The sequence below is a fragment of the Carya illinoinensis genome, chromosome 7 (assembly GCF_018687715.1).
Source record: "Carya illinoinensis cultivar Pawnee chromosome 7, C.illinoinensisPawnee_v1, whole genome shotgun sequence".
NCBI classification, from domain to species: domain Eukaryota; kingdom Viridiplantae; phylum Streptophyta; class Magnoliopsida; order Fagales; family Juglandaceae; genus Carya; species Carya illinoinensis.
In genome coordinates, this window is record NC_056758.1 from 34008523 (window position 1) to 34034184 (window position 25662).

The 25662-nt window shown below is 36.5% G+C and overlaps 4 protein-coding genes across 4 annotated transcripts; 2 read left to right on the plus strand and 2 right to left on the minus strand.

Annotated features, from left to right (window-relative positions):
- Window positions 1-1667: 1667 nt before the first annotated feature.
- Window positions 1668-7855, plus strand: LOC122314730 (serine/threonine-protein kinase BSK1-like). Its single transcript, XM_043130294.1, has 9 exons — window positions 1668-2309; window positions 2453-2588; window positions 3320-3453; window positions 3540-3645; window positions 5237-5322; window positions 5951-6139; window positions 6665-6829; window positions 6915-7028; window positions 7490-7855. Exons 1-9 carry the CDS (start codon window positions 1923-1925, stop codon window positions 7742-7744), a joined length of 1572 nt encoding a protein of 523 aa, XP_042986228.1. The 5' UTR covers window positions 1668-1922; the 3' UTR covers window positions 7745-7855.
- On the minus strand, window positions 7843-11109 carry LOC122314729 (ATP-dependent zinc metalloprotease FTSH, chloroplastic-like). The gene is made up of 5 exons (XM_043130293.1): window positions 9687-11109; window positions 9035-9281; window positions 8756-8939; window positions 8331-8502; window positions 7843-8242 (listed from the first exon to the last, which is right to left on the minus strand). Exons 1-5 carry the CDS (start codon window positions 11013-11015, stop codon window positions 8021-8023), a joined length of 2154 nt encoding a protein of 717 aa, XP_042986227.1. The 5' UTR covers window positions 11016-11109; the 3' UTR covers window positions 7843-8020.
- A 4465-nt stretch (window positions 11110-15574) lies between these two features.
- LOC122314688 (NADH dehydrogenase [ubiquinone] 1 beta subcomplex subunit 2) lies at window positions 15575-17798 on the plus strand. The gene is made up of 4 exons (XM_043130196.1): window positions 15575-15765; window positions 16100-16145; window positions 16277-16335; window positions 17522-17798. Exons 1-4 carry the CDS (start codon window positions 15662-15664, stop codon window positions 17526-17528), a joined length of 216 nt encoding a protein of 71 aa, XP_042986130.1. The 5' UTR covers window positions 15575-15661; the 3' UTR covers window positions 17529-17798.
- Window positions 17799-23364: 5566 nt separating this feature from the next.
- LOC122314676 lies at window positions 23365-24931 on the minus strand. Its single transcript, XM_043130169.1, has one exon. It carries the CDS (start codon window positions 24712-24714, stop codon window positions 24007-24009), a length of 708 nt encoding a protein of 235 aa, XP_042986103.1. The 5' UTR covers window positions 24715-24931; the 3' UTR covers window positions 23365-24006.
- Window positions 24932-25662: the final 731 nt, after the last annotated feature.

Sequence of the window (25662 nt, forward strand, 5' to 3'; positions counted from 1 at the left end):
CGAGTCTGCCGAATCTGAATTAGAAATCCCTTCTCCTTGGTGCAAACCTGGTTTTGCATTCAAATTGCGCCAATTGGTAGTTACATTAATACTGGCATGAGAGATCCTGTGTACACAGACCCTGTGTCTTTAACGGTAATCTTCTTAATGAAAACTGATGTGTAATTTTTAAATATTTAAATAGAAAATCATTTAAAATATTCTACAGTCCGATGGAGATGATCTAATAAAAAATTAAAAAAAATTTAAAGACGCGTTAAGTTGTTAACTAGATTTGGATTGAGGTTAGAGATCCTGTCACTTTCGTTGAAGAGGATGTTTAATCGTCGGTTTGATGACAATCCACTTCTTCAAACTAGATGTGAAAACGTAAGGGAAAAAACATAAACACAGAGAGAGAGATCAGGGTCAATGGACAGCTGTACGTCACGAGGAAGCTCGAGTTTCGTTTACTACAAGTTTCAATATTCTCAAACTTCATATACTATGGACTCTAGCCACGGATTCGGACTGCTCCCAAATGTTTCTTTTGGAAAGATACTCATCCTAATTTTTTTTTACTGACTAAGAAATTAGATCATTATTATCTCATTAAATAAAAGTTTGCACTGAATTTAAAGATTAAAATAAAATTTTAATAAACAAAAAAAAAAGGAGTGACACGTGTTTTTGAGATATGAACATCAATATTTAATTACTAAATTAAATTCTAAAAAACTGTTATAATATTCAATATTTTTAAATTAGGTTTATTTATTTATTTGGAAGCTTACACAGTCTTTATTAAATGCAGAATACCTGATTCGACAGAAAACGTAGGAAATAGTGTCGGGAACTCGAATTTGTTTGTCTGAATAGAAAATGAGCATTTTCTCGTTCAACTCGTGCTGCACACGTACCGCGTCACACAAGCCGCCGACAAGCCCGCGGTCTTTTGTTTTGGATTTACCATGCTATTTGTTTGTTTTTTTTTTTTTTTTTCCTCCTCCTTTTATTCTTTTTTCTTTTAACTCAAAAGTGGGCAGACATTAGAGTGGTGTACATTTTATCTTTACATAAAATAAAAGAACAAGACATATGGAAAGTCCACTACGGTGTGAAAAACACTTGAATCTTGGAAAATAAATCATTTTGTTTCTACATATAAAATATTTGTGCTTATCCATATTTGTATACATGTCTTTTTATATATATATATATAAATAATTTTTGGGTTCTCATGTGATATTCTACGTTTAAAAAGCAAATGAATGACTTGTTTGTTTGTGAAAAATAACAACCAAATAAATAAATTATGTTTAAAATAAAAAATTGTGGAAATTAAGGGAACTAATATTAGAAGATAGTAAAAATCATGAAGATAATGATGCATGTGAGCTGACGATTTCACTTTATAGAACTTAATAAAAAGAAGCGCTATTTATTATTATTTAATAAATATTAATTTTAATATTTTTATTTATCTGCTAATCATAAAATGTTTTGCTAATAATATAGTTAAAATATAAATATATATTTTTTAATATATAGTAATTTTTGAGTTAGAAAAGAAAAATAGAGACATTCTACGAAAAGAGGGCAAGGACGAAAAAACCGCGAAATGGAAGAGGAGACGAGATTGGAAGACCAAAGTACCCTCGACGATACAAAAAGGGACCGTTCAAGCAGAGAGGGAGACACAGGAGGTTTTGTCAGTGCAGCTAAAGGAAGAGAGAACACGCAAATGACAAGAAATTGAAAGCTGCACCTCCCCTTCTTCGCTCCTTAGATCTCTTCTTTCAAGTGATACACGCACGGGTGGGTGCCTGGGTTAACACTTAGCAAAGGAATCTCTCTCTCTCCCTCTCTCTCTCTCTCTGTGTTATTGTTTTTGGCTAATAGCGAGGTGGAGTTGTTGAGGGACTGAGTCAACAGACCGAGATATGGGCTGTTGCGAGTCCACCTTCTCGAAAGGTCCCCGTACGGAAGATAACAAGTACCACCGCCGTAACCACAATCAACACCACAGCCACAGCAACTACCACAACCTCCCTTCCGCTATTCCCCCACCCAACGGAACCGACTCTGGCGCTTCCGGAGCCATCGCCACCGGTTATGTAGGCGTGCCGGGATTCTCGGAGTTCTCTCTGGCCGACCTGAGAGCGGCCACCAATAACTTCAGCTCCGACCACATCGTCTCCGAGAGCGGGGAGAAGGCTCCCAATGTCGTCTACAAGGGCCGCCTCCAGAGCCAGAACCAGAACCATCGCCGTTGGATCGCCGTCAAGAAGTTCACCAAGCTCGCTTGGCCTGACCCCAAGCAGTTCGCCGTAGTTACTCCTTTCCTTTATTGTCTTACCTTTCCCGTTGTACCGTTTTGCTCCTCGTTTTTTTTCTTCTTAGGGTTTGCAATTTTGGAGGGTTTTGTTTCATTACTGTTGCGTATTTACTATTGATTTAATTTTAATTCTAGGAGGAAGCTTTTGGTGTTGGGAAGCTAAGGCACAAAAGGCTTGCGAATCTAATTGGGTATTGCTGCGATGGCGATGAGAGGCTCCTTGTTGCGGAGTACATGCCCAACGATACCCTAGCCAAACATCTATTCCACTGTACGTTCCTGTAATTTTTTGGCTTCTAATTTGGCGAACTAATTATTCCCGTGAATAAATAAATTATGGAATTGTTTCTACTTGAATTCTTAGGCATAGTTGTTCTGTTAATATTAACTAGTTTTGGACTGTCTGGTGGTTATTAGTATGATGAAATCGAAAGGACCAGCCTTTCAAGTGGGTTTTGATTTCCGTTGCCTTTGAAAAAAAAATTGCTTCCGTAAAGCGAGTTGCGTTATTGCCTATACTTGAAGCTGCGGATATAATAGTAGTTATTTGAAAAAATCTATTTTTAAGCTGGTGTGTAGAGCATACTTAGTAAGATGTTTACATGGCATACTTAAAAAAAAAAAAGAAAAAGAAAAAAAAAAAAGATGCTTACATGGCATAATTTGATTTAGAAGAGAATTTTTGAAATTTGATTCTTATAAATCAAATCTTACCATTTAAATGATGGGTACTGCTTGAGAATAGAAAAACTCATAAATATATGCATGTGGATGTTTGCATATCTATATCTATCTGAAAAATATTTAAGAAATTCAAATTGATGAAAAACCCTTAAAACTGTGTAATGGACAAGGTCGTGCTCTTATGACTTCTTACTTGTGGTCATAATTTGAGTCTCACTCTATATTACCGGTCTGTTCACTGAAACTTCTTTATCTTAATAATTCCTTCATTATTGAGTTGCCCGAATTTTGATGCTTCATTTGTCACTTGATTGGCAGGGGAGAATCAGACCATTGAGTGGGCCATGCGATTAAGGGTTGCTTTGTACATTTCTGAGGCATTAGATTATTGTGGTACCCAAGGCCGCCCATTATATCATGACTTGAATGCATACAGGGTTCTCTTTGACGAGGTGCAGTAGCAAATTTACTCTTGTTTCTGGCATCTATGGCATTTTCTCTCGAGTTAAAGCAGTACTGTTGTGGATGGTATTGGCAGAATGGTGATCCTCGGCTTTCATGTTTTGGCTTGATGAAAAACAGTATGGATGGAAAAAGTTACAGCACAAATCTTGCTTATACACCTCCAGAGTATCTGAGAAATGGTAGTTTCTAAGCTTTGGTCTCATTATCTATGTTACTTGGTGATATCTTCCACACTAAATCCTGAGATCTTGTTATCTTTATTGTTCTCTGATACATAAAACCAGCTAGAACATCCTCATGCTTGCATAATCTTTTGTTTTGTGATGATTACTGCTAGTTTTTCTTTTAATATCAATGAATGACTTCCAAAGGATACTATTAATGTTTAGTTGTCATTGTCTTCTTGGTCTACTGAAACAAAGAGACCCTATAGCATCATCAAGAAACCTTGTAGAATATTTTAGAAAGTTACAGAGAATCTCCGCTTGCACAGATATGGCAGAGTTAAGCTGCACCTTCAGATAAAAGTATAAATTAGTTGATTACATTCAAGAGGGGGGGTTTGGAGCAGATCTATATAGGCAAGCTAGTAAAAAGGACCATATATAGAGATCAAGTAAGAGAGTTTCCAAGCTCATAAAATCTCAGAAGATTCAGCTCTTTTATGACATGATGATTCACTAGATCCACCCAGTGTTACAGATTTAACAGTAATTAAAATTGCTTAACATGAAAGTGAATTTCAATTTCTTTTATCAATCTCAATTTGCTTCTCACCTTAACCTTTGTAGGCATATAGGTACAGCTAGAATTTTAGCATGTGTCTTTTTTTTTTTTTTAATATAGAAGGCATTGATTTGTCTTCCTACAATTTCTTGTTTAAATATTGCAATTGTGAGAAGATTGGAAACAAGGGCCTTGGTCTTTGGGGTATGCTCCCCTCAAGACTTAGGTTTGAACCCTTAGGGGAGGTTTGGATAGTGAGTTAAGTTGAAATGAGAGTTGAAAGTCAAATAAAATATTGTTAGAAAATAATTCTTTTATATAATTTTTGTTTTGGAATTTGAAAATGTTGAATTGTTTATTATATTTTGTTTGAAAGTTTGGGAAAGTTGTAATGATCAGATGAGATGAAATGGGTTGAGATGGTTCTTGAATCCAAACAAGGCCTTAGGTGCAAAAAATGTTTAGGAGCCATGTCCCCAACTTCCTATTGGTGAAAAGTCAATGATTTACTTGATCCATGTGATGTGGGTGCGTTTGACAGGTTTGGGGTTGAACCGAGCAAAAGACATGTTGCGTTTCCAAACAAGGCCTTGGGTGCAAAAAATGTTTAGGAGCCATGTCCCTAACTTCCTATTGGTGAAAAGTCAATGATTTACTTGATCCATGTGATGTGGGTGCGTTTTACAGGTTTGGGGTTGAACCGAGCAAAAGACATGTTGCATTTGCATGGTCTCCGGGATTCCTCATTTAAAAAAAAAAAATTAGGAAAGATAACTTGAGCTGAGGTTGGTATATGAATATCGTGTGAAACTTACAATCTAAGCGACCACAGAGGTGTTGCTTGCCTTGAAATATTTTGGATTATCATATATGTACTATTTAGTTTTGTAGGGTTTGAAAGAGTTGCGATGCTTAACTGCTTTGTAGATGTTATCAATTTTTTTTTTTGCAAGGTGTTTATATAGTGTTAAAATTGTTATTATTGGAATGTATGACACTACTTTTCAAGTAATGCTTCCTAAATGGAATACGTATATGTTATAGGAAGAGTGACTCCAGAAAGCGTTATCTTCAGCTTTGGGACTGTCCTTTTGGATCTTCTCAGTGGAAAGCACATCCCCCCGGGTCACGTAAGTATTTTACAATTTTGGATAGTGGATCTATCACTAATAGGTGTAGTGTAGTGGTTCTGCCGATTCAGCTGTCCAATTTGAGGGCAGCGAAGTCCACAATGGAATTCCTCTTTAATAAGAAAGAGAAGAAAACAAGTACTCATTTTAAGGAACTTATTCTACAATATTGGAAATTTGTAGTTGGGAAGCTGCATGCTTTCTCTATAGGCTTGTAGGATTTGTGTTGAGCATGACAGTATACTTTTGCTACTATTATTGAGCTGTGACTTAGCAATTATCTGTCATAAAATGGAAATACTGGATAATATCCTTTTTCATCTTTTTTTCTTGAGTGTGGCCTTTCTAATACATTGTCTTTCTGGCTGTATTTGTGTTACATTTTTAGCTTCCAAAGAAGTCTGTTATGATTTATGTTGAAGAAGGCTTATGTCAGATAGCAGATTTCTCGTTATGTAATCCTATCCAAGAATTTGGAGAAATAACACCCCTGATAGTCACACCACTGATTTGTTACCTGCTAGTGTCAAGGAAGATCTTTACACGGTCGTTTGAAATTTAACGGTTCTTTCTATTTGAAATTATTTTGGCATTGATTTTAATGAATATGTTTCTATTATGTATGCAGGCTCTTGATATGATACGGGGCAAAAACATTCTTCTTCTCATGGATTCACATTTGGAGGGTAACTTTTCAACTGAGGAGGCAACGGTGGTTTTTGATATTGCCTCACAATGCTTGCAGTATGAACCTAGGGAACGGCCGAATACCAAAGACCTTGTTGCAACACTTGCCCCCCTACAAAATAAACCCGATGTAAAATCTGCTTTCATTGCTGTCTAGCTTTCTAATGCATGCATTAAGCTTTTATCATAAGTTTTCTTTTTTAACATGACCTTCAAATTTCTTCTTAAATGCTGTGGAAGCACAAGATCACTGCCTGTCATGCTATCACCATGCCCAATTATCCATTGTGCCGCTGGTTAAGTCTGTTTTGCCGATTTATTCTTGGTTAGAGCTTTTTTTGTTTAGAGAGGACTAAGCCCGATAATTTTATTAAAAGGATCTTTACTTATGGCAGAGCAAATAGTGTGGATACATCTCACTTACATCAAACATTCAGTTGCGTGCTAGCAAAATTTTTAGTTGTGGTTTTCTTGATGGTGATGAGTGCAGGAAAGAATTGATGGTTGCTTGTCTCGTTTTGATAATGGATTTTATTGCATTCCTGATTGTGTACTAAAATCAACTTCCAGATATTTTTGTGGATGGATCCGTCCATAATAAAACAGTTTTGTGAACTTAAAATCTTATCTCAGGATGTGAGTTCTCTGCTTGTAGGTTCCATCTTATGTGATGCTGGGAATCCCAAGGCACGAGGATGCACCTCCTACGCCACAACACCCCCTTTCTCCAATGGGTGATGCCTGTTCAAGGATGGACCTCACAGCTATCCATCAGATCTTGGTCATGACACACTACAAAGATGATGAAGGGTCCAATGAGGTAACTGAATGGTACAAGTTGCAAGCGTGCATAACTTTCATCTACTCTCATACTAACATCTCTTTCTTGATGTCGATTTGTTTAGTTGTCTTTCCAAGAATGGACCCAGCAAATGAGAGATATGCTGGAGGCAAGAAAGCGTGGGGACTTGGCATTTCGTGACAGAGATTTCAGATCCGCAATAGACTCTTATTCTCAGGTATGTCAATTGCAGTATTGAGATAAATAGCTCTGATAAATAAACTTCGTTTCATACCATTATGTGGTAGGCCATCCATACTTCCCTGTTATTTACTTGTACAAAAAGCAATGGAACTTTATTTAATAGTATCCCAGATTCCCATGTTATGATGTTAACATGGGAGGGATATTTTATCTGTAGAATTTTAAGAAAATGTGAAACTTGATTGATACGGAGAACAGCATACGTCCGCAGAGCTTACATAAATGTGCTCCCCACCCCCTCCTGCCCTATTCTCTTCTTCTCCCTCGTACAAGCTAATGCCATTGATCCATTAGGGCCATTGATCCATTAGGGGGAAAGAAATAGAAAAGACATCCAGATTTCAAATTGTAAAGAAAAAAACAATGAGAAGAGATAGAAAAGAAAAGGTGAGAAATACTGTGTTTTGGTTAATTTTATATTCGTTGTATGTGCAGTTCATAGACGTCGGAACCATGGTTTCTCCAACGGTGTATGCGCGACGAAGTCTTTGCCATCTGATGTGTGATCAACCAGATGCCGCCCTCCGAGATGCAATGCAAGCACAATGTGTCTACCCCGATTGGTCGACAGCCTTCTACATGCAGGCAGTTGCACTTGCCAAGCTGGATATGCACAAGGATGCAGCTGATATGTTGAATGAGGCGGCAACGCTCGAAGAAAAAAGGCAACGTGGTGGAAGAGGGTCTTGAGAATCAATGCGGAATTTATTCTTTCATATATTTGGTTTTCAATTAATTGTCGTTGTAACCAACATGTGATGTTTGTGTAATGAAAATTGGGAATGTGGTTTCTGTTTAAAAGTGTAAGATAGAGAGCGATGGATAGAGAGAGGAACTTGATTTCTGCTGTCAATTGTTTTCCCTTTTTTTTTTTTTTGAATTTACTGAAATAATTAATTGGTTCCTAACTTGTATATGCGTATATGAAATTTATAACACCAAGATTTTGACGCTTGAGCGGTGGGATCAAGCAACGTATAGTTCAGCTTTCCCATCAATGAAAAGACTCATGAACTCCTCCCCGTCAACAGTTTCTTTCTCGATGAGTAGCTGAGCAAGCTTGTGAAGTATGTCAATGTGGGTGGTCATGATATGTTTGGCCCTGGAATATGCCGTCTCTACCAGTTCCCTAACCTCTGCATCCACTACATCAGCTGTTGCCATCGAGTAATCTTTCTGGGATGACATCTGCATTCATGATATGAAAATATATCATCAGGCATTATTACAACTTTGGCAGCATTTCCCAAGTACAAATTACAAACACAATCCATACCTGTTGACCCAAGAAGGGATTTCCACCAGGTCCGCCAATGGCAACTTGTCCTATCTTTTTACTGAACCCAAATCTCTCAACCATCTGCCTTGCCACCCGCGATACTTGCATGAAGTCATTTGATGCTCCTGTAGTTACATTTTCCTGGCCAAAAATTACCTCTTCGGCAACTCTGCAATTAAAAACAAGGAAGAGATGAAAGTTGTTCAACAAAATGGGATGGTCGTAGACTCGTAGCCAAATACTCAACTAGTACACTAAATAGAGGGGGAAAACATACTACAAATCCAAGCACTTCTTAACTATAGCAGAATTAGACCCAGAACGGCTCTAATGGTACTTGAATATAAAACAACGATAAAAAGAGAAAAAAGAAAAAAGCAAGATATGTTCTGCATTTCTGGAAATAAGTTCATGCAACTAACCTTCCACCCAGGGCAACAGCCATCTGATTCTCCAGGTAGCTTCTACTATAAAGTCCAGACTCCAGCCTCTCTTCACTTGGAGCAAAAAAGGTAAGGCCACCAGCTTGGCCCCGAGGAATGATTGATATCTTGGCTACAGGATCATATTCAGGCATTAATGCACCAACTAGAGCATGCCCGGCTTCTGCAAGGTTTTTTGAGCGTATACATTGTTAGCCACCAAAAATCAAAGATTACAAAGCTAGACAGAGCTGGAAACATCCTTATCTATAGACATACCATGATAAGCCACTAGTTTCTTCTTCTCTTCTGACACTACAGCATTTTTCTTCTCTGGTCCAGCAATAATTCTCTCCAGCGCATCAGATATCTCATCTTTGCTGATTTCCTTGAGGTCACGCCTGGCTGCAAGAATAGCTGCTTCGTTCATCAGATTCTGCAAATCAGCCCCTGTAAAACCTGGGGTTCTTCTCGCTATCTTCTCAAAGTCCACATCCTTTGCGAGAGCCTTCCCTCTCGAGTGTACCTATCATACATGCAGGGTTCTAGTTTAAAAAATGGATTCGGTTCAACTCAATGATTGGAAAACTTCCCATTAAGCTTCTCAGTCTTGGACAACGGCAGTTGAATGAACCAAATTATACAATTATATTCCTAGATGAGGATTGGCCCTAGTAATATGTTGTAGAGCAGTGGAGTTTTCCCCCCTTTTTTAAGTGGGCACAGAAGGCCAACATGCCGTTAACCTAGATTTTATTTTTGAATATCAACATCTACTCGGATATCATTTATTTTATAAATATCAACATGAATTTATATTATTTTTGAATTGTATAACCTAGATTTAGACCTTGGACATCTTATTTACAGATAATACAGAAATGTGTTCAACTAATTGTGCAGGGTTGTTATGTATAGAGCTAATAATTACCTGAAGGATCTTTACTCTACCAGCAACATCAGGCCTGTCCACAGTGACCTGCCTGTCAAACCTGCCCGGCCTCAACAGCGCTGAGTCAAGTACGTCAGGCCGGTTTGTAGCCGCCAACACAATCACCCCCGAATTACCTGAAAACCCATCCATCTCCGTCAAGAGCTGGTTGATAGTTTGCTCCCTCTCATCATTCCCACCTCCAAGCCCCGCCCCTCTCTGCCTCCCCACCGCATCAATCTCATCGATGAACACAATGCACGGCGCTTTCGACTTGGCTTTCTCGAACAAGTCCCTCACTCTCGAAGCCCCAACTCCCACAAACAATTCCACAAACTCCGAAGCGGCACACGAGAAGAATGGCACGCCTGCCTCGCCGGAGACTGCTCTTGCCAATAGGGTCTTCCCGGTACCAGGGGGTCCCACTAGCAAGCACCCTTTAGGGATTTTAGCTCCCAGGGCAGTATACTTATCTGGGTTTTTCAAGAAATCAACGACTTCTTGCAATTCAAGCTTCGCTTGATCAGCTCCTGCTACATCGGCGAATGTAACGCCGGTTTCGGGGACCTCTTGGAACTTGGATTTCGATCTTCCAAAGTCCATTGGGCCACCTAGCCCACCTGGCCCGCCGGGGCCGCCTTGGGCTCGGCGGAAGAGGAAGAACAGTCCAGCAAAAGCGATGATAGGGAACAGAAGATTACCAATAAAATTAAACAACCCGTTGCCCGAATCTCCCTCGGCGACTGAGATATCGACGCCGTTCATGGCCAAGATGTCGATGAGGTCCGGGTCGTTGGGGACAATTACAGTGGCTCGGCGGCCATCGATGGCGGTGAGCTGAAGAGCAGAGCCGTCTTTGCTGAATCTGACTCTCTCTACTTTGCCCTTCTTCACTGCGTTCAAGAATTCGCTGTATCGCCATTGGCCACCTTCTGGGAGGTCAGAGTTGTTCTGGGATTGGGGCTTTGGGGCTGTGAGGAGGAGGTTTTGTGAGAAAGGCGAGGGATTTGAGGGGCTAGATTTGGTGAGTTCGGCTTCGATTACTGGTGGGGGTTGAGGGGGTGCGGGGTTGTCAAGGGCTAGGGTAGCTTGTGGGGAAACAGTAGAGAAGATCAAGGCAGCTAAGGTGGCTTGGGACGAGAGAGATTTCAAAGGCACTGAATTGGGTTTTTTGTTGAGAATGCTTTGAGTGATTGCAGACTTTCTTTTGGAGAAGAGAGGCAAAGGAAGCGGTGATTTGGTGGTTTTCGGGGTTGGAGGAGAAAGAAAGATTTTAGACCCTAAGCAGTTCGAAGAGAGCAAAGGATTGGCAGTGGTGGTGGAAGCCATGGTTTTGATGAGATGGAAGTTTCTTCTGTGCTTTTATCTCTATCCTGTGCGTCTCTAAACTTGCTTATATGCGTGGGTACAAAGTAATATCAATAGGGATAATGAAGGGCTAATTATAGCGTGTGGATTGTAGCCACTTCTACGAATCCGACATGGGATTTTGTTGTTTTGTTCTTTTGTTGCTTGCTTGGAGAGATTTTGGGGGATGAAAAGGGAAGCAACTTGCCCAAACACATGCCATAGATTTTGCTTGGTGCTTAGGTCCCCCGCCCACGTGGTCTGCATAAGAGCCAAGTTATTTCTTGAATGAGTGTGTCAAACTTCTGTGCCTTCATTTTCTACCGTTTTAGCGATTGTATAATATATAGGCTGGCGTTATGCGGAGTAAGATGATGCTAATTTTTAAGTTCAAAAGAAACGAGTCAAACGACCACTGAAAAGGATGTGAAAAGCAGAGGAGTTCGCTTTGCATTGATCACTGTGAAGTTTCTAGACGCAGCAGATATGTTTTATGAGCAGTGCTAATACATCTACCGGCGTGTAATTTGAAGGCGATCTCAACAGGAATAATTTATTAAAAACAAAAAATAAAATTTCATAATATTTTATATTTTTACATGTTTTTTTTTAAATCACAACACTATGAAAAAATACTTTCTTAATATGTTAGTAAAAAAAAAATTTGTCGAAATCCAAGACTTTCTTTTATGATTTCATAAAATTAAAAAACAAAAACAAGTTTCTTTTCTTTTCTCAAAAATTTTATGTGTAATTATTTTTTTATATTTTTTATACACTTCATTGATATGATTGATTATATATTAAAAAAATTGATATAGTCAATTATATTAATAAAATATATAAAAAATTACACAAAAGTGATTGTTATTATACAGTGTCAACAAATTAGTGTGTTCCGTCAAATGATTTTATAGTTCAAAACAATCTGCGCATTAAATAAATTACATCAAAATTTTTATATAGTAGAATTTTAAAAAAATTTCTATTTATCATTTTTTTTTAAATCTCACATCATCTTTTAATATATTATTGAATAATTGAAAATTTATTTATTATTTTACTAATTTTTAAATCAAGATATTATATAAGGAATGATGAGTGGATGACAGTTAAAAATATAGTAGATAGTTTTTTTTCTTAACTCTTATAATAAAGATATAAGAAAATTAAAATCTCTAAAATTGTGGGACATGAAAAATTGAACATGGCTTATTGATCAAATAAAAACACTTACTTTCATTTTCATTTAGTATAAAATAAAAATATAATCAAATGAAAACCAGCTTTAAACTACACTATATTCGGTATATATCTTGCATGGAGAACGTCACGTGTGTCGTGTGTATATATATAAAGAGAGAATTATGCAATTATCCAATAGAAATTCTATTTATAATCCTTACTTAGAGATAATATACTTTATTAAATAAAAAAAAATATCATTTTTATAAGGAATATTCAGTTTTCAAATAAGTACAGCATTGCTCTTTTCAAAAATATATATTTTCAATTTTACTTAATTGTACGGCCAGATAAGTTTCCCATCCCTTGAAGACTGAAGTCCACTCAGCTTCAAGTTCAAATAGAAATGATTTATGCAGTCGGGAAATGCAGTCGGCGTGCAGTCGGCTGTAAAAAAAAGTTTAATACAAGACTTATATGAAAAAAAAAAATTATTTTTATAATTTTTTATAATTCATATAGTTCCTCCTGAATATAAAACAATTTTTTTATAATTTTTTTTTATTCATTCCGTACAGCCGACTGCACACCGACTGCATTTCCCAACTGTATGTAGCAAAGCCCCAAGTTCAAATTGTCGCCATGGTCATTTACCGCTCCCTCATGGCTCGTATGGTCTTATGCAACTGTCAGCTCTCCAAAACAAAGAATATCTGTATTACTACTTTTTTAGTTTTTATAAATATTCTATATATATATATTAGAGAAATAATTGCACAAAAATAAATTTATAAATTAACATAATTTGATACGACATGTTAAATTATAAAATAAATCTAACGTATTATACAAGATGATATCAATTTATAAATTTATTTTTATATAATATCTTTATATTTCACACAAATATGTATATATATAAAAGCATTATTCTGTCATTGTAATGCTTGCTTGATTGCTTGCACTACTTGTGATGTGTCAGTATTGCATCAGGTATCAACTACCAAATATTATTGGCCATTTTGAAATGACATGTTTTAAATTACCCCATGTTCGTTGTGTCCCATTTAACAACAAGGAGACACAATGAACGATCAAGTTAATTTGAGTGTCATTGTCAACTGATCTCAAACTACGTAATAATCTATCTTTTTAGGTAATAATCTATCTTTTTAGATCATAGTGCGTCATTTATATTTGTGCAAGCAAGTTTAGTTCTTAAATTTATCTCAATTTATCTAATCATTACAGCTGATTTTGATTATGTGCACTCTACTTATTTGTAAAAATTTGTGAATGTGTTCCATTTGGTCCAATTCAAAGATAGCTAAAGGCAGATTACTTGGTAATATGCCTAAAATTAAAGGAAACTTACACCTTCTTGAAGAATGGTTTTCATCCCAGCTCAACTTTATTCAAACATTGGCAATGCTATACTTCTCTGTTTAGATTTAGGCACTGAATAATGATAATGAAATATATAACTAGAATAAAGCCTTGGTAACCATACAAGATAGTATCCAGATTTATTCATGTTAAGAAACTTGCATAATGTCTTGCTAATTCTTGATGTCTCACTAATTAGTACATCATATTCCACATATAAGTGAAACTCAGCAAGTGATTTGCAAAATGATTGGCACTATCCTTGCGATCAATCTCCCTTCTCGTTTCCTATAAAACAAGAACTGCAAACGACCAAAATGGAAGAAAAGAGAAACGAGGAAAGTAGAGTTGGAGACCAAAAAAGAAAAACTTGAGGAAAAGGGAACGAAAACAAACAGCATGTTCTGTTGATGGTGGAGGAAAAGGGAAATAAAACAAACCTTGAGTATGTGATGTTGTTAATGGTGGAGGAGGTTGGGTTGTGGTGGTCAATGATGCTGGAGATTTGGTCTGGGGCGCAACAGTATTCATATTGTAGAATTTCAAATGTTTTCGTTTGGCTTTAGGTTGTAGAAGGAGGGGTAAAGTAGTAATTTCTAGCCTAAAAATGTGGACAATCTAGTCATTTTAGATACTAGGAATGCAATATAGTCCTTTGAGAGGACTGTATATAGCACCACTCATATTTTATTCTTTGCATTTAATCACTTGAACCATTTACCTTGTGAACTCTTAACTATTGTGAGCTCACTATTAATTTTTAGCCCTAACACTTTCATCTTAGATCTTCCTACCTAGCTTATCACTTGTAAAAAAAAAACTAGAAATAATTACGCCACAATTTAGGATTATAATTGAGTCGTGTTGAGCTGAACCAATTTTTAGATTGCTGAGTTCAGCTTAATTAACAAATCTTAAGCTTTGTTCGAACTCAGCTTGGTGAGTTAAGTTTTCAACTCGAGATCTGAGTCGAGTTGAACTGAATTAGAGTTGTATGTTTTATTTTTTAAATAAAATTTAATAATTAGTAAATTAAAGAGATAAATAAATAATAATAGATATTATTTAATGGAATTTTTACAACTAACAAGTACCTAGACTTTTTATTGAATTAGAAAATTTTAAATATTTATAAATAATTAATATATAACCTATTGATATTTATCCATAATAACCATATATTATACATAAATTACTGATACAACTAGATAATATGATAGTACATATCAACATTTCATATATGGTTACTGCATGCTAATATATGAAATTATTAAATTTTACAAACTAACTATTGTACAAATTATAAAATATGTATGAAGTATATTCAATATATAGGTATAAGTAATTAGGTTACATCATTTAAAAAAAAAAATAATTACGTTCCATATTATATATTTAACTATAAAATGTGATATACTTATATTATTAACCAATATATATATATATATATATATATGTATATGTATTTCTACATATTAATTAATGCATGAATGTGTTTTAATCGAGTCGATTCAAACATAAATAAGCGGGATTTAACAAGTTTTGGTCGAATCAAGTCGAGTTTAATTAGTCGGATATGTGTCATTTACTAAATGAGCAGATTTATGTTGTCACGAGTGAGCTTTTCTTTTCACAAATTGAATTTGATTCGAATTTAACTAAATAAATATTGAGCGAACTAACAACCAGACAAATTAATTTACAGCCCTAAAACCACTCCATCCAAATCGAGGTTTAGCGTTTAGAGAGCATTTATGTTATTATTATTATTGTATAAGAGAAAGCCCTCATGCGCTGCCTATATATTCAATAATTTCAATGGACTGCCAACAAATGGATGTAACTTAGACCCTTTATTAGGCCCAATTTCTGATTTTCAGTCAGATGCGAATGGTGATTATATGGACTGCAGGGAGCTTTTAGTCATTTTGCTGGTCTTTCAGTTTCTTAATTTTAGTTCTTTACTTCAAAATAAATAAATTTGGTACGAATTCGATTATTTCCGACTTGTTAGGGCTTTTTCAGAAAGAGGGCGAGTGAGAGAGATTGGGTCAGAGATGGGGGGAGGCCATGGAGAGAGCACGACGTACAAGGGCTTCACGGTGCATCAACCAAAGCGCTGGCACACCCTCACCGGGAAGGGCCTTTGCGCTGTCATGTGGTCAGTCTTTACCCGTATTTCTTCAATCTTTTTCTCAATCTTTCTTCAATTATTGTTACCCTCATTTTGTTTTCACTATTGACGACTCGGTTGAATATGAATCCAGTACCTCAGATCTATCTTTTTCAAGTATTCCCCTCGTTTTGTTTTCTACATCAATCACTTTGAGTTCTTTAATAACCTGGATTGATTGAGCTCGCTTATTGAAAAAAATGTGCAATTGGGTCTTTCGGAGCCTGATGGTAAAGGCTTTCACGATAATTTTTTATTTTATTTTAATTGTTTCTTTTATTTGCTGTCGAGTATATGAATTTTTCGCAATTTGATATTTCAGGTTTTGGGTGCTGTATAGGGCCAAGCAAGATGGTCCTGTAGTATTGGTAAGTTTCAATTTGGCACAAAATTTCCTGTATTTGAGCTCTTTTTCTTTATAATCTGCTTTTTCTAACTCCCTCCCCTTCCCCCCCCCCCCCGGCCCGCGGCTGGGCGGGCGAAATTCTTGTTGTCTTAGGGTTGGCGGCATCCTTGGGAGGGCCACGATGATCATTCTCATGGCCATGGGCATGACCAGTAGGCACCCTTTCTCTCTTTGCTTTTAGATACTAATAACTGGTTATCTTAAAATGCTGTGTTCTATTTTGTTCAATCAATTAAGTTAATCGACTCTTGGCTACCAGTACATGTTTACAAAATAACGGAGGGGGTTTTATTTCTTTTCTTTGATTGTCTGATGAGAACAGAAAATAAGAATTACAGATCTTTATAGTCTGGACTATGGACAACAGACTAAATTTTAATGTTGCTTCGTTTTCGGAAATGTGTTCACTACCCAGGAAAGACTCGCCATTCAAACTGCTTTGACTAATGTTCTTATACCAAAATCATAGGACTTGTTTTTTGTACTGCAATTGTGTTCAGTGTGATGATTATTTTGGTGAAGGTTGGGTTATTAGTCAGTCCTATTGGCTTTGTACTCGCACACCAGTTTGGATTCTCAACTAATCTCATATAATTATTACAACTTTCCCAAATTCCAACACAAATATAATAAACAATTCAACTTTTTCAAATTCTAAAATAATAATAATTTAAAAAAATAATATTCTAACAATATTTTATTCAACTTTCATCTCAACTCAACTCAACTCAACTTAACATCCAAACGCAGCCTGGTAGCCTGTGGCTTTGTGCGTACAGATAGGGCTTTGCTTTTTGGAAAGGTTGGGTTATTAGTCAGTATATAAAAGTACATCAGCATGAAACGTTTTACATGAGAACAAGCAAACTCTGCCAGCATTTTTCCTGTCTTATCTTATTTAATCTATATGAAGATTTCATTATATGCTGCTTGGTCATTTCATCAACTATAATTACACCATTTTGTTATGTCTGTCTGGTTTTTGGCTCTGACCAATAAAGATTATGTTTGAATTATTTCTCATGTATGTTGCAGGTGAAGTGGAAACTCAACTTCATTAGATAATACTAAATTGGTATTGGTAGATTATCTATATAACATAGTCCATTAATGAGATAGAGACCTGTACTTTCTTCCACAAAATGTGTGTGTGTGTGAGAGAGAGAGAGAGAGAGAGAGAGAGAGAGAGAGAGAGAGAGTTGTGCAACAAGCATACATTATATTATTAATGCTTGAGTTGCACTGTTACCCAGCTCTTCTTTCACTTATATCTATTTTTAAATTTGTAAAATGCAAAATAAATTGACCAGAACTTGCCTTATGTTTTATCACCTGTAGGCATTGAGGAGCTGAAAGAAGATGACAGAGTTTTGTTGATGGGTTCTTGGCACAAATGTCACCTCAACTTCGTTTATTTCTGTTTCAATAAAGTGATTGTGAAGAAGAGGTTGTGTGAACATAATTTAACGAGCAGAAAACTCCGATTGAGCATGTTAGTATGTTAGCATGGATATTGTCAACTTTGGTCTGAATCCCTCTTTCCATTAATTTCCTTCATTTATATAGAAGAGAGTTACATAGAGCACTGAATGTTCAGCGTGATTCTAGCGCCTAATTGCTGTTGGTTTTATTGTGCACAGATATATTTACACTTTAGTTTTATTGTGCACAGATATATTTACACTTTAAGTCTAACATATTTACACATTAAGTCTATTTACATCTAACATATTTATCTAATATAATATCTAAATATAGAAAGTTACTAGTTACTAAAAATATCTTTGTAACCTATCTCTATAACATCCCCCCTCAAATTGATGTTGGTGGATCAAGAAACATCAATTTGTCAACCAAGAACTGATATCGGTGCCGACAAAGAATTTTAGTGAATATGTCAGCAGTTTGACATTCGGTGGAAATGTGAGGGAGAGTAATCATATGTTTGTCAAAGGATTCACATATGGAATGTCAATCGACTTTATTATGTTTTGTACGTTCATGGAATACAAGATTAGTGGCGATTTGAATCACACTAGTGTTATCAGCATGAAGAGGAGTGGGAGGCAGTTGAGGAAAATCAAGTTTTCCCAATAACCCATGAAGCCATGTGATCTTAGAGCATGCGGAAGATATAACACGATACTCATACTTAGTAGATGACTTTGAAACTCTGTCTTGCATTTTACTCTTTCAAGAAATGAGTGCATTGCCTAAGAACATGCACCAGCTAGTAACAGAGCGATGAGCGTTTGCAGATTTGGCCCAATCAGTATCACCATACCCCCATCAACTGTAAGAAAGATTTTTTAAGAAATAACAACTCGCGTGTAGAGGTGCCCTTAAAATATCGGATAATGCGGCGAACAACGACTAAAGGAAGATGTTGAGGAGTCTGGATAAATTGACTGACTTGTTGCACGACAAATGAAATGTCAGGACGATTAATTGTTAAATAGTTCAAACTCCCAACAAGCTGCCGATACAATGATGGATTTGATAGAAGCTTTCTTTCTTCCTAATGAAGCTTAAGATTTACCTCAAAGGGAGTAAAAACATAGTTACTCGATTAGAAACCACCCAATAAAATAACATCCTGCGTATACTTATGCTAGTGTAACAACGTACCAGTTGGAGTAAGTTGCACCTCAAGGCCAAGAAAGTACTGTAGGGAATCAAGATATTTCATGTGAAAAGAGGCCTTGAGATGTTGTAATTGCTTGATCAACTCACTATCGAAGCCAATAATCACAATGTCATCGACATATACGAGAAACAATACGATTCATGCAGAAGTTTTGCGAAGAAAAATAGAGGAATCAAACTGACTTTGAGTAAAATGAAAAGCAAGCAGATTAGAGTGAAATTTGTCAAACCATGCACGCAGAGTGTGTATTAGTCCATACAAGGATCGATGTAGCCGAAAAATCTCTGAAGAAACTGTAGCAAACATGCTAGGAGGTGGTAACATATATATTTCTTCATTTAAGTCTCTATGTAGAAAAGTATTTTTCACATCCATTTGTTAGAGAGACCAACCTTGCGACGTCGCAAGTGCCAAGATAGTTTGCACAATATTCATTTTGGCAACAAGTGTAAATGTCTCTTCATAATCAATACCATACTCATGTCGGTTTCCAAGAACTATGAGACGGGCCTTATATCTGTCTAGTGAGCTATCAGCTCGAAACTTGATTGAGTATACCCATTTATAATAAATAGGTTTGACCTCAGATGGACAAATTACAAAGTCTCAAATGTGATTGTCATGAAGAGTTTGTGTTTCCTCTTGCATGGCTCGCTACCAACATGCTTGGATGCCTGGGTATAAGAGTAAGGAACAGAAATAATGTTGAGAGTGACAGTTAGCGAGATGTGAGGAAAACCATACTTATCTAGTGGATGTGTAACTTGGGTGGAGTGCAGAGGCATAGAAATCACAGAATTAGATGACAGATCAGTGTCTGGAAGGGGCATTGAAGAAGGGGGAAGACGTCGATGATACACCATACCTGATTGAAGTCACTTAATATAGGAACAAACATTAAAAAAAAAAAAAAAGCGAGAAGAAGAGTAATAGGAGAATAAAAAATAACCTGAGACTGAAAGAAATATTGATTTTTGAAAAAATTCACATTCCGTGAGATTGAGATTCGAGATTTATTTGCATGAACATCATAACAAACAAATCATTTTTGAGTATGACTATATGCCATAAAAACACACATGACAGACTGTGCAACAAGTTTGTGACGCTTAACAGGTGGCAGATGAGCAAAACAAACACGCTCAAAAGTATGAAAGGATTGATATTTAGGAGATATGCCAAATAATCGAAAATATGGAGAATCATAATCTAGAGTGGTAGTAGGCAAATGATTGATCAAATAGACAGTAGTAGATAAAGCTTCTACCCAAAATTTAGAAGGTACAGAAGAATGAATCAATAACATATGAACGACATATAAGAGATGACGATTCTTACACTCAGCAACTCTATTTTGTTGAGGAGTATAGGGACAAGAATGTTGGAAAATGATCTCCTTTTGTTGAAGAAAAGTTTGGAAAGAATGAGACATGTACTCACCCTAAGTTGGAGCGTAAAATTTTGATACAAGTACTGAACTGTGTCTCGATAAGTGCAACAAATTTTTGAAAGAAAGAAAATATGCCAGCTTTAGAACGGAAAAAATATATCTAGGTGAATCGACTATAATTATCGATAAATGTCACAAAATAACGATACTGAGCATGATAAATAACATGACTCACACCCCAAATGTCAGTATGCACAATCTCAAAACAATTAGAAGCATGACTACCATGCACAGGAAAAGGTAAATTTTTACTTTTACCAAACGACAGGTAACACAATCAAAAGATACAGGAGAAGAACAAAATGATTCTTTATTGTCCAAAAAATCATGTTTCATAAGATGAGTCAAGACAATAGAATTGGGATGACATAATTTCTTATGTCAGAATTACTTAGTATTGGCAATAGCTGTACAAGCAAGAGAAACAACATTAGGAATAGAAAATTGTAAGGAAAATAAACGTCATTCTTTAGGCCTTTTCGTGATCACCATCCCCGACACCTGATCCTGCACAAGACAACCACTACAAGAAAAATAAACCTTACAATTATTATCTACCAATTGTCCAACATAAATTAAATTGGTAGATAATCCAGGAGAGACAAAAAAATCTTGAAATGAAGAGATCAAATTACCAACAATAGTAATAGGAAGAGTACTGTCATCAGTGATTTGAATATTTTGCGTACCTCTATACTTACGAACACCATGAAGACTCGTCATATTATCAGTCATATGATTAGAAGCGCCCGAATCAACAATCCAGAAAGTTGATTTAGTACTCATACTTTGCAGGCCTTAAAAGCAGACGCAATTATCTGTTGAACCATTGCTGGTGTGAGAACAGATGAATCAGAGCTTACAGTAGGTGGCGCAGAAGAAGAAGCAGAGGACTGAACATCAGCCTGAAAAGCTTGGGATTGGTAATTTTGAGGCTGTATTTGACAGTCTTTGATGATATAGTTCTTTTTCTTGCTGTAATTACAAACTTTCTTAGAACAATTGAGAGAATATGACCAAATTCTTTACAACTAAAACATTACAACTTGTTCCTCCCTCTCCCTTGTGTTGCATAGGCTACATTCACAGTCTTGGAAAAGACATTCTTAGAAGTCATACTCATCTGAGTGGATAACCGTTGTTCTTCACACAACAAATCTCCCAAACAAATGTCCAAAGAAGGAACTAGATCACGGTTCAATAAACCAGCTCGAACGAGCTCAAATTCGGGTTGAAGTTTCATTAAAAAACAGACCATGTTGACTCTCAGCATGAACTGCTTTAACAGCTGCGAGGACCACAATGGGAACCTTAGCATGAGCAATGGTAGAATACTTGCTCCAAAGGTTAATAAAACCATAATAAAATTCTGTGATAGGTAAATTGCATTGACTATAATTACTAATTTTCAAATTTAATTGGGACTTTCAAACACTATGATCTTGGTGGTAAATATGGTGAAGATAATCCCACATAGTATGAACAGTAGCAAAACAACGAAAATTAATCACAAGGTGAGACTCAATGCCCCCTAATAGCCAAGAGATTACCTTGGCATTCTTGACCTCTCATTAAGCAAATTCTTTTTCATCAATGGAAATTTTAGCAGAATTATCAATATGATTTGATAATTCTTTTCATTTTAAAAATATTTTAAATTGAAATTTTCACGTAAGAAAATTCTTTTCAGTAAAGTGGACAATGATATTTTCAATAGACATGATAAAAAGTCACTAAAAATAAGTTCAAGCTGTCACAAACAAATAAGCAGAACTCTAACCCAAAAAATAAAAAAAGATCCAAATCTATATTAAACGGCCCATTCGAACAAAATAAGCCCCAGGTGAAAATAGAAGGCTCACTCAAGAAATTACAGAAATAAAAAGGCCACGAAAATAAAAGGCCCGTGAAAATAGAAGACCCAGTTACAGATTTACCTATCCCACCATCCAGAGAAAAAAATAATGCCGACAGCTACTATCCAGAAAAAAAAAATCACCGTAGTCCCAACTGAAGCAACTGCCCAGCACAAAAGAATCGGCAAACCATATTGCTGATAGACCCAAGCAACACGGAAAAGAAGGTGCACCCAGCACCAACGTCAACCAGATCATGTAACGAGGGAACCGACTGTCACAGATGATGCCGACGGGCACACAACCACCCACAGAAAGCACCGACAATCAAGGGGCAAGGCTCATAATACCGATAGAGACCCGACAGCCAATGAAATGGCAAACTCAGAAGGATGAGCATGACAGAGAGCTCCGACTCTCAACCAGGAACTAGAAAAACGTGCGGAAAAGAAAAGGAAAATTTCTCCCACCAACAACTCACAATTTCTCACAAATAGCGATGGAAATCGCATACCAGAGATTAAGACCGCAGAGACTGAAAACAGAGTAAGGACTCTGATACCATGTCAACTTTGGTCTGAATCCCTCTTTCCATTGGTTTCCTTCATTTATATAGAAGAGAGTTACATAGAGCGCCGAATATTCAGCGTGATTCTAACGTCTAATTGCTGTTGGTTTTACTGTACACAGATATATTTACACGTTAAGTCTATTTACATCCAACATATTTATTTGATATACTATCTAAATATAGAAAGTTACAAGTTGCTAAAAATATCTCTGTAACCTATCTATAACAGATATCCCTCTCGATTTTTTGTTTGTAATATATTTCGGAGCATCAGTGCCCTCATGCTTTATAACAGCCATGGCACTTCTTGCACAAAATAATGTCAATTGTCTCGCATATAGCCCTTCATGAATTTCTGTTTTCTTATTCTTTTGCGAATCGATACATTTTAGTTCATCTTGTGGTTTGTCGCTTTCGGTTCTTCCCAAGGTTTTCCCTTTGTGCTTGCCTTGCCTTATATTAATATGACCCTTGGTGGATTTGAAGAAGATCATGAAAAAACAAGCTTATGGACATTTGATTGGTATTAATATTGTAGTCTGCACTGATCAAAATAAATATTCTGGTCTGTACATTACACCCGAAACCCCTAACCGTGTTTTTCTTTTTCTCTCTTACAAGAACGTCTCCCTGTTTCATGATGGAAATAATCGCTGCCTTGTATTGGAAACGTCGACCTGAAGTATAACGTAGTTCGTCGTCCTCTCCAACCAAGTTTGACTGAAAACTACTTAAAGTTTGAACATTAATTCCTTCCTGGCACCGATATGATTTTTCTCCTGAAATTTCGAGGCAAGTTAAGAACCTCCCAAGTTGCAATCGTTTGCGTGGTTCTTTAATTAGAAACAAAAAGGGGAATAAGAGAGAAATGGAAAAGCTTGGGTTCAGACAAGCATTTTGGAGACAGGAAATAAAGGTATTGAAACAACCGTTTAAATATTGAAACAAGCTAGCACATGAGGCATCCACATACGTGGGACAATGACCTCTCAGAGGGCCATAAATCAAAAGCTGATTACACATGGTAAACAAAATGTTGCCTTCCCTTGTCTTCATCACTCATCAGATATAAGCCGAATAAAATGGTTATAAACTGCCCGGATACCTGCAAAGATTTATTTAGGCTGTGAGCGATCACATGACGATATATGCAAAAATGGACGTGCGCGAAATTTGAACTTTTGCGGAATCAGTTCATAGTTTAATAGCCTCTGAGGTTGTCTTAGGTCGATTGTCTTTGCATGTCCACTGACAGGAGATCAGATGGGATTTCCAGTACCGTTGCTTGCATCCAGCTAGCTAGTTTGTTAGAATGTTGAGAAGTGAAACTCTTATCTGAATCAAACGCCTAAACATGCACTCCAACTCCACTTCAAGATCTTCAATGGCAATCTCCACGGCCTCCAGTCTTTTATTCGTATCCTGGAGCGCCATCAAATCGCAAATAATGTTTAGTCTATGGCTATTAAAGCGAACAAGCCTCGAAGCAAACGACCATTTAACCGATTTGTGATCTAGCCATGATATGGAAATGAGGGACAACAGTACCTCCATTATAGAAATAGCAGTCATTCTCACTTCCTTTAGCACATTCACTACGCCTTTAAGGTTGTCATCTATTGATGAGAGGTGCGGATTAATGCACTTGTTCCTCACACCTTTTATCTTCATGCCTTTTAAAGAATTCAAGCGATTCAATGTTTCTATCTTCAACATCTTTCTACCGAGATTATAAGCTGCAATCTTGTTGCCAATTTCCGGCTCGCCAATGCGCCCCCGACCAAACGTAAATTGAAGATCTTTGAGTTGTTCTTTGACGAGTAAGAGAACATCTTGAGCAGTGCCGCAGGCGTCCAACATCCTTAGAGATGCCTCCGAGACCTTATGAACCCTTTGTTCTTGTCGTTGGTGCAAAAGAGCTCGTCGAACGGAGCAGGGTGAGTGGACAAGCTGGCCGTCGGAAGAGTTGTGCAAAACTCCAAGAGCATGAAAATTTGGGCGTGCCATATACCCAGCTACAAAGATAAGATTCTAAATGCATGTATCGGATTTCTGGGTTCGAAGAGAAATTGAGGTGCTTTAGATCTTTTAATACAGAAGCCTATAAAGACAGGAAAACCTGAATCAGATCTAAAGTCCCAAGGAATAAGGACCAAGAAAAAAGTGTCCTTGATGGTATGCACGGATCATCTGCACAGGTTGTGAGTACAGCTAATCCCCAAATTGTCCGGGGAGCCTTCCATTGTAGACAGGTACTGGTGGTTAATACAGTTGGTGTTGATAGGACTTGTACCCCCAAATACACATTGCATGCACGAAAGATGGAGGTGCCAACCTAGACAATGTACTGTTTTGCAATTACGTAGAGTACAAAACAATACATACAGTCGTAGATTGCAAAATAATTATATAAATTGTAAAATAATATATACAATCGTAAAGTATGTAAACGTTTTATAGTCACTTTGAAAAAGAATAGGTTTATTATTAAAAAATTAATTTCTTTTCATACAAATTTTATATTTATTTATTTTTTTTAAAATGATTATACGGCATTTACGCACTCACAACTAGAAGTATATTTTTTTTTGAATAGATACTACCGTAAAGATTCAATTGCCTTCTGTCCAATAGGGAGAAAAAGAGAGACATATTTAATTGCCTGTAGCCTAGTTCTTTTTTCTTTCTTTCTTTTTTTTCTCTCCTTTTTTTTTTTTTTAATCTAAAACGAGGTCAAATTATTTTCTTATTCTATAAATTGTAGCAGAATATTTAAATAAATAAAATATAATAAAACAGTACAGTTTACACATGCGACTTTCATGAATCACATGTTGTGGACAACAAATATCATACCTTTCAGGATCGCCCATCACTATAGTTCAAATCAAAATCTAGTTGGCTTATATTACTGATGAGATGTGTTTTGTTAAAAAATTGTTTGATAATTATTAT

Excerpts from the sequence above, each read along its gene's own strand:
- LOC122314730 (XM_043130294.1), top strand. The coding sequence starts at position 1,923 with ATGGGCTGTTGCGAGTCCACCTTCTCGAAAGGTCCCCGTACGGAAGAT. Across the intron at positions 6,140-6,664 it reads CCCTACAAAATAAACCCGAT|GTTCCATCTTATGTGATGCT; the intron begins GTAAAATCTGCT and ends CTCTGCTTGTAG. Across the intron at positions 6,830-6,914 it reads ATGATGAAGGGTCCAATGAG|TTGTCTTTCCAAGAATGGAC; the intron begins GTAACTGAATGG and ends CGATTTGTTTAG.
- LOC122314729 (XM_043130293.1), bottom strand. The coding sequence starts at position 11,015 with ATGGCTTCCACCACCACTGCCAATCCTTTGCTCTCTTCGAACTGCTTA. Across the intron at positions 8,503-8,755 it reads GCTGTTGCCCTGGGTGGAAG|AGTTGCCGAAGAGGTAATTT; the intron begins GTTAGTTGCATG and ends TTTTAATTGCAG. Across the intron at positions 8,243-8,330 it reads ATCCCTTCTTGGGTCAACAG|ATGTCATCCCAGAAAGATTA; the intron begins GTATGGATTGTG and ends TCATGAATGCAG.
- LOC122314688 (XM_043130196.1), top strand. The coding sequence starts at position 15,662 with ATGGGGGGAGGCCATGGAGAGAGCACGACGTACAAGGGCTTCACGGTG. Across the intron at positions 15,766-16,099 it reads GGCCTTTGCGCTGTCATGTG|GTTTTGGGTGCTGTATAGGG; the intron begins GTCAGTCTTTAC and ends TTGATATTTCAG. Across the intron at positions 16,146-16,276 it reads AAGATGGTCCTGTAGTATTG|GGTTGGCGGCATCCTTGGGA; the intron begins GTAAGTTTCAAT and ends TTGTTGTCTTAG.
- LOC122314676 (XM_043130169.1), bottom strand. The coding sequence starts at position 24,714 with ATGGCACGCCCAAATTTTCATGCTCTTGGAGTTTTGCACAACTCTTCC.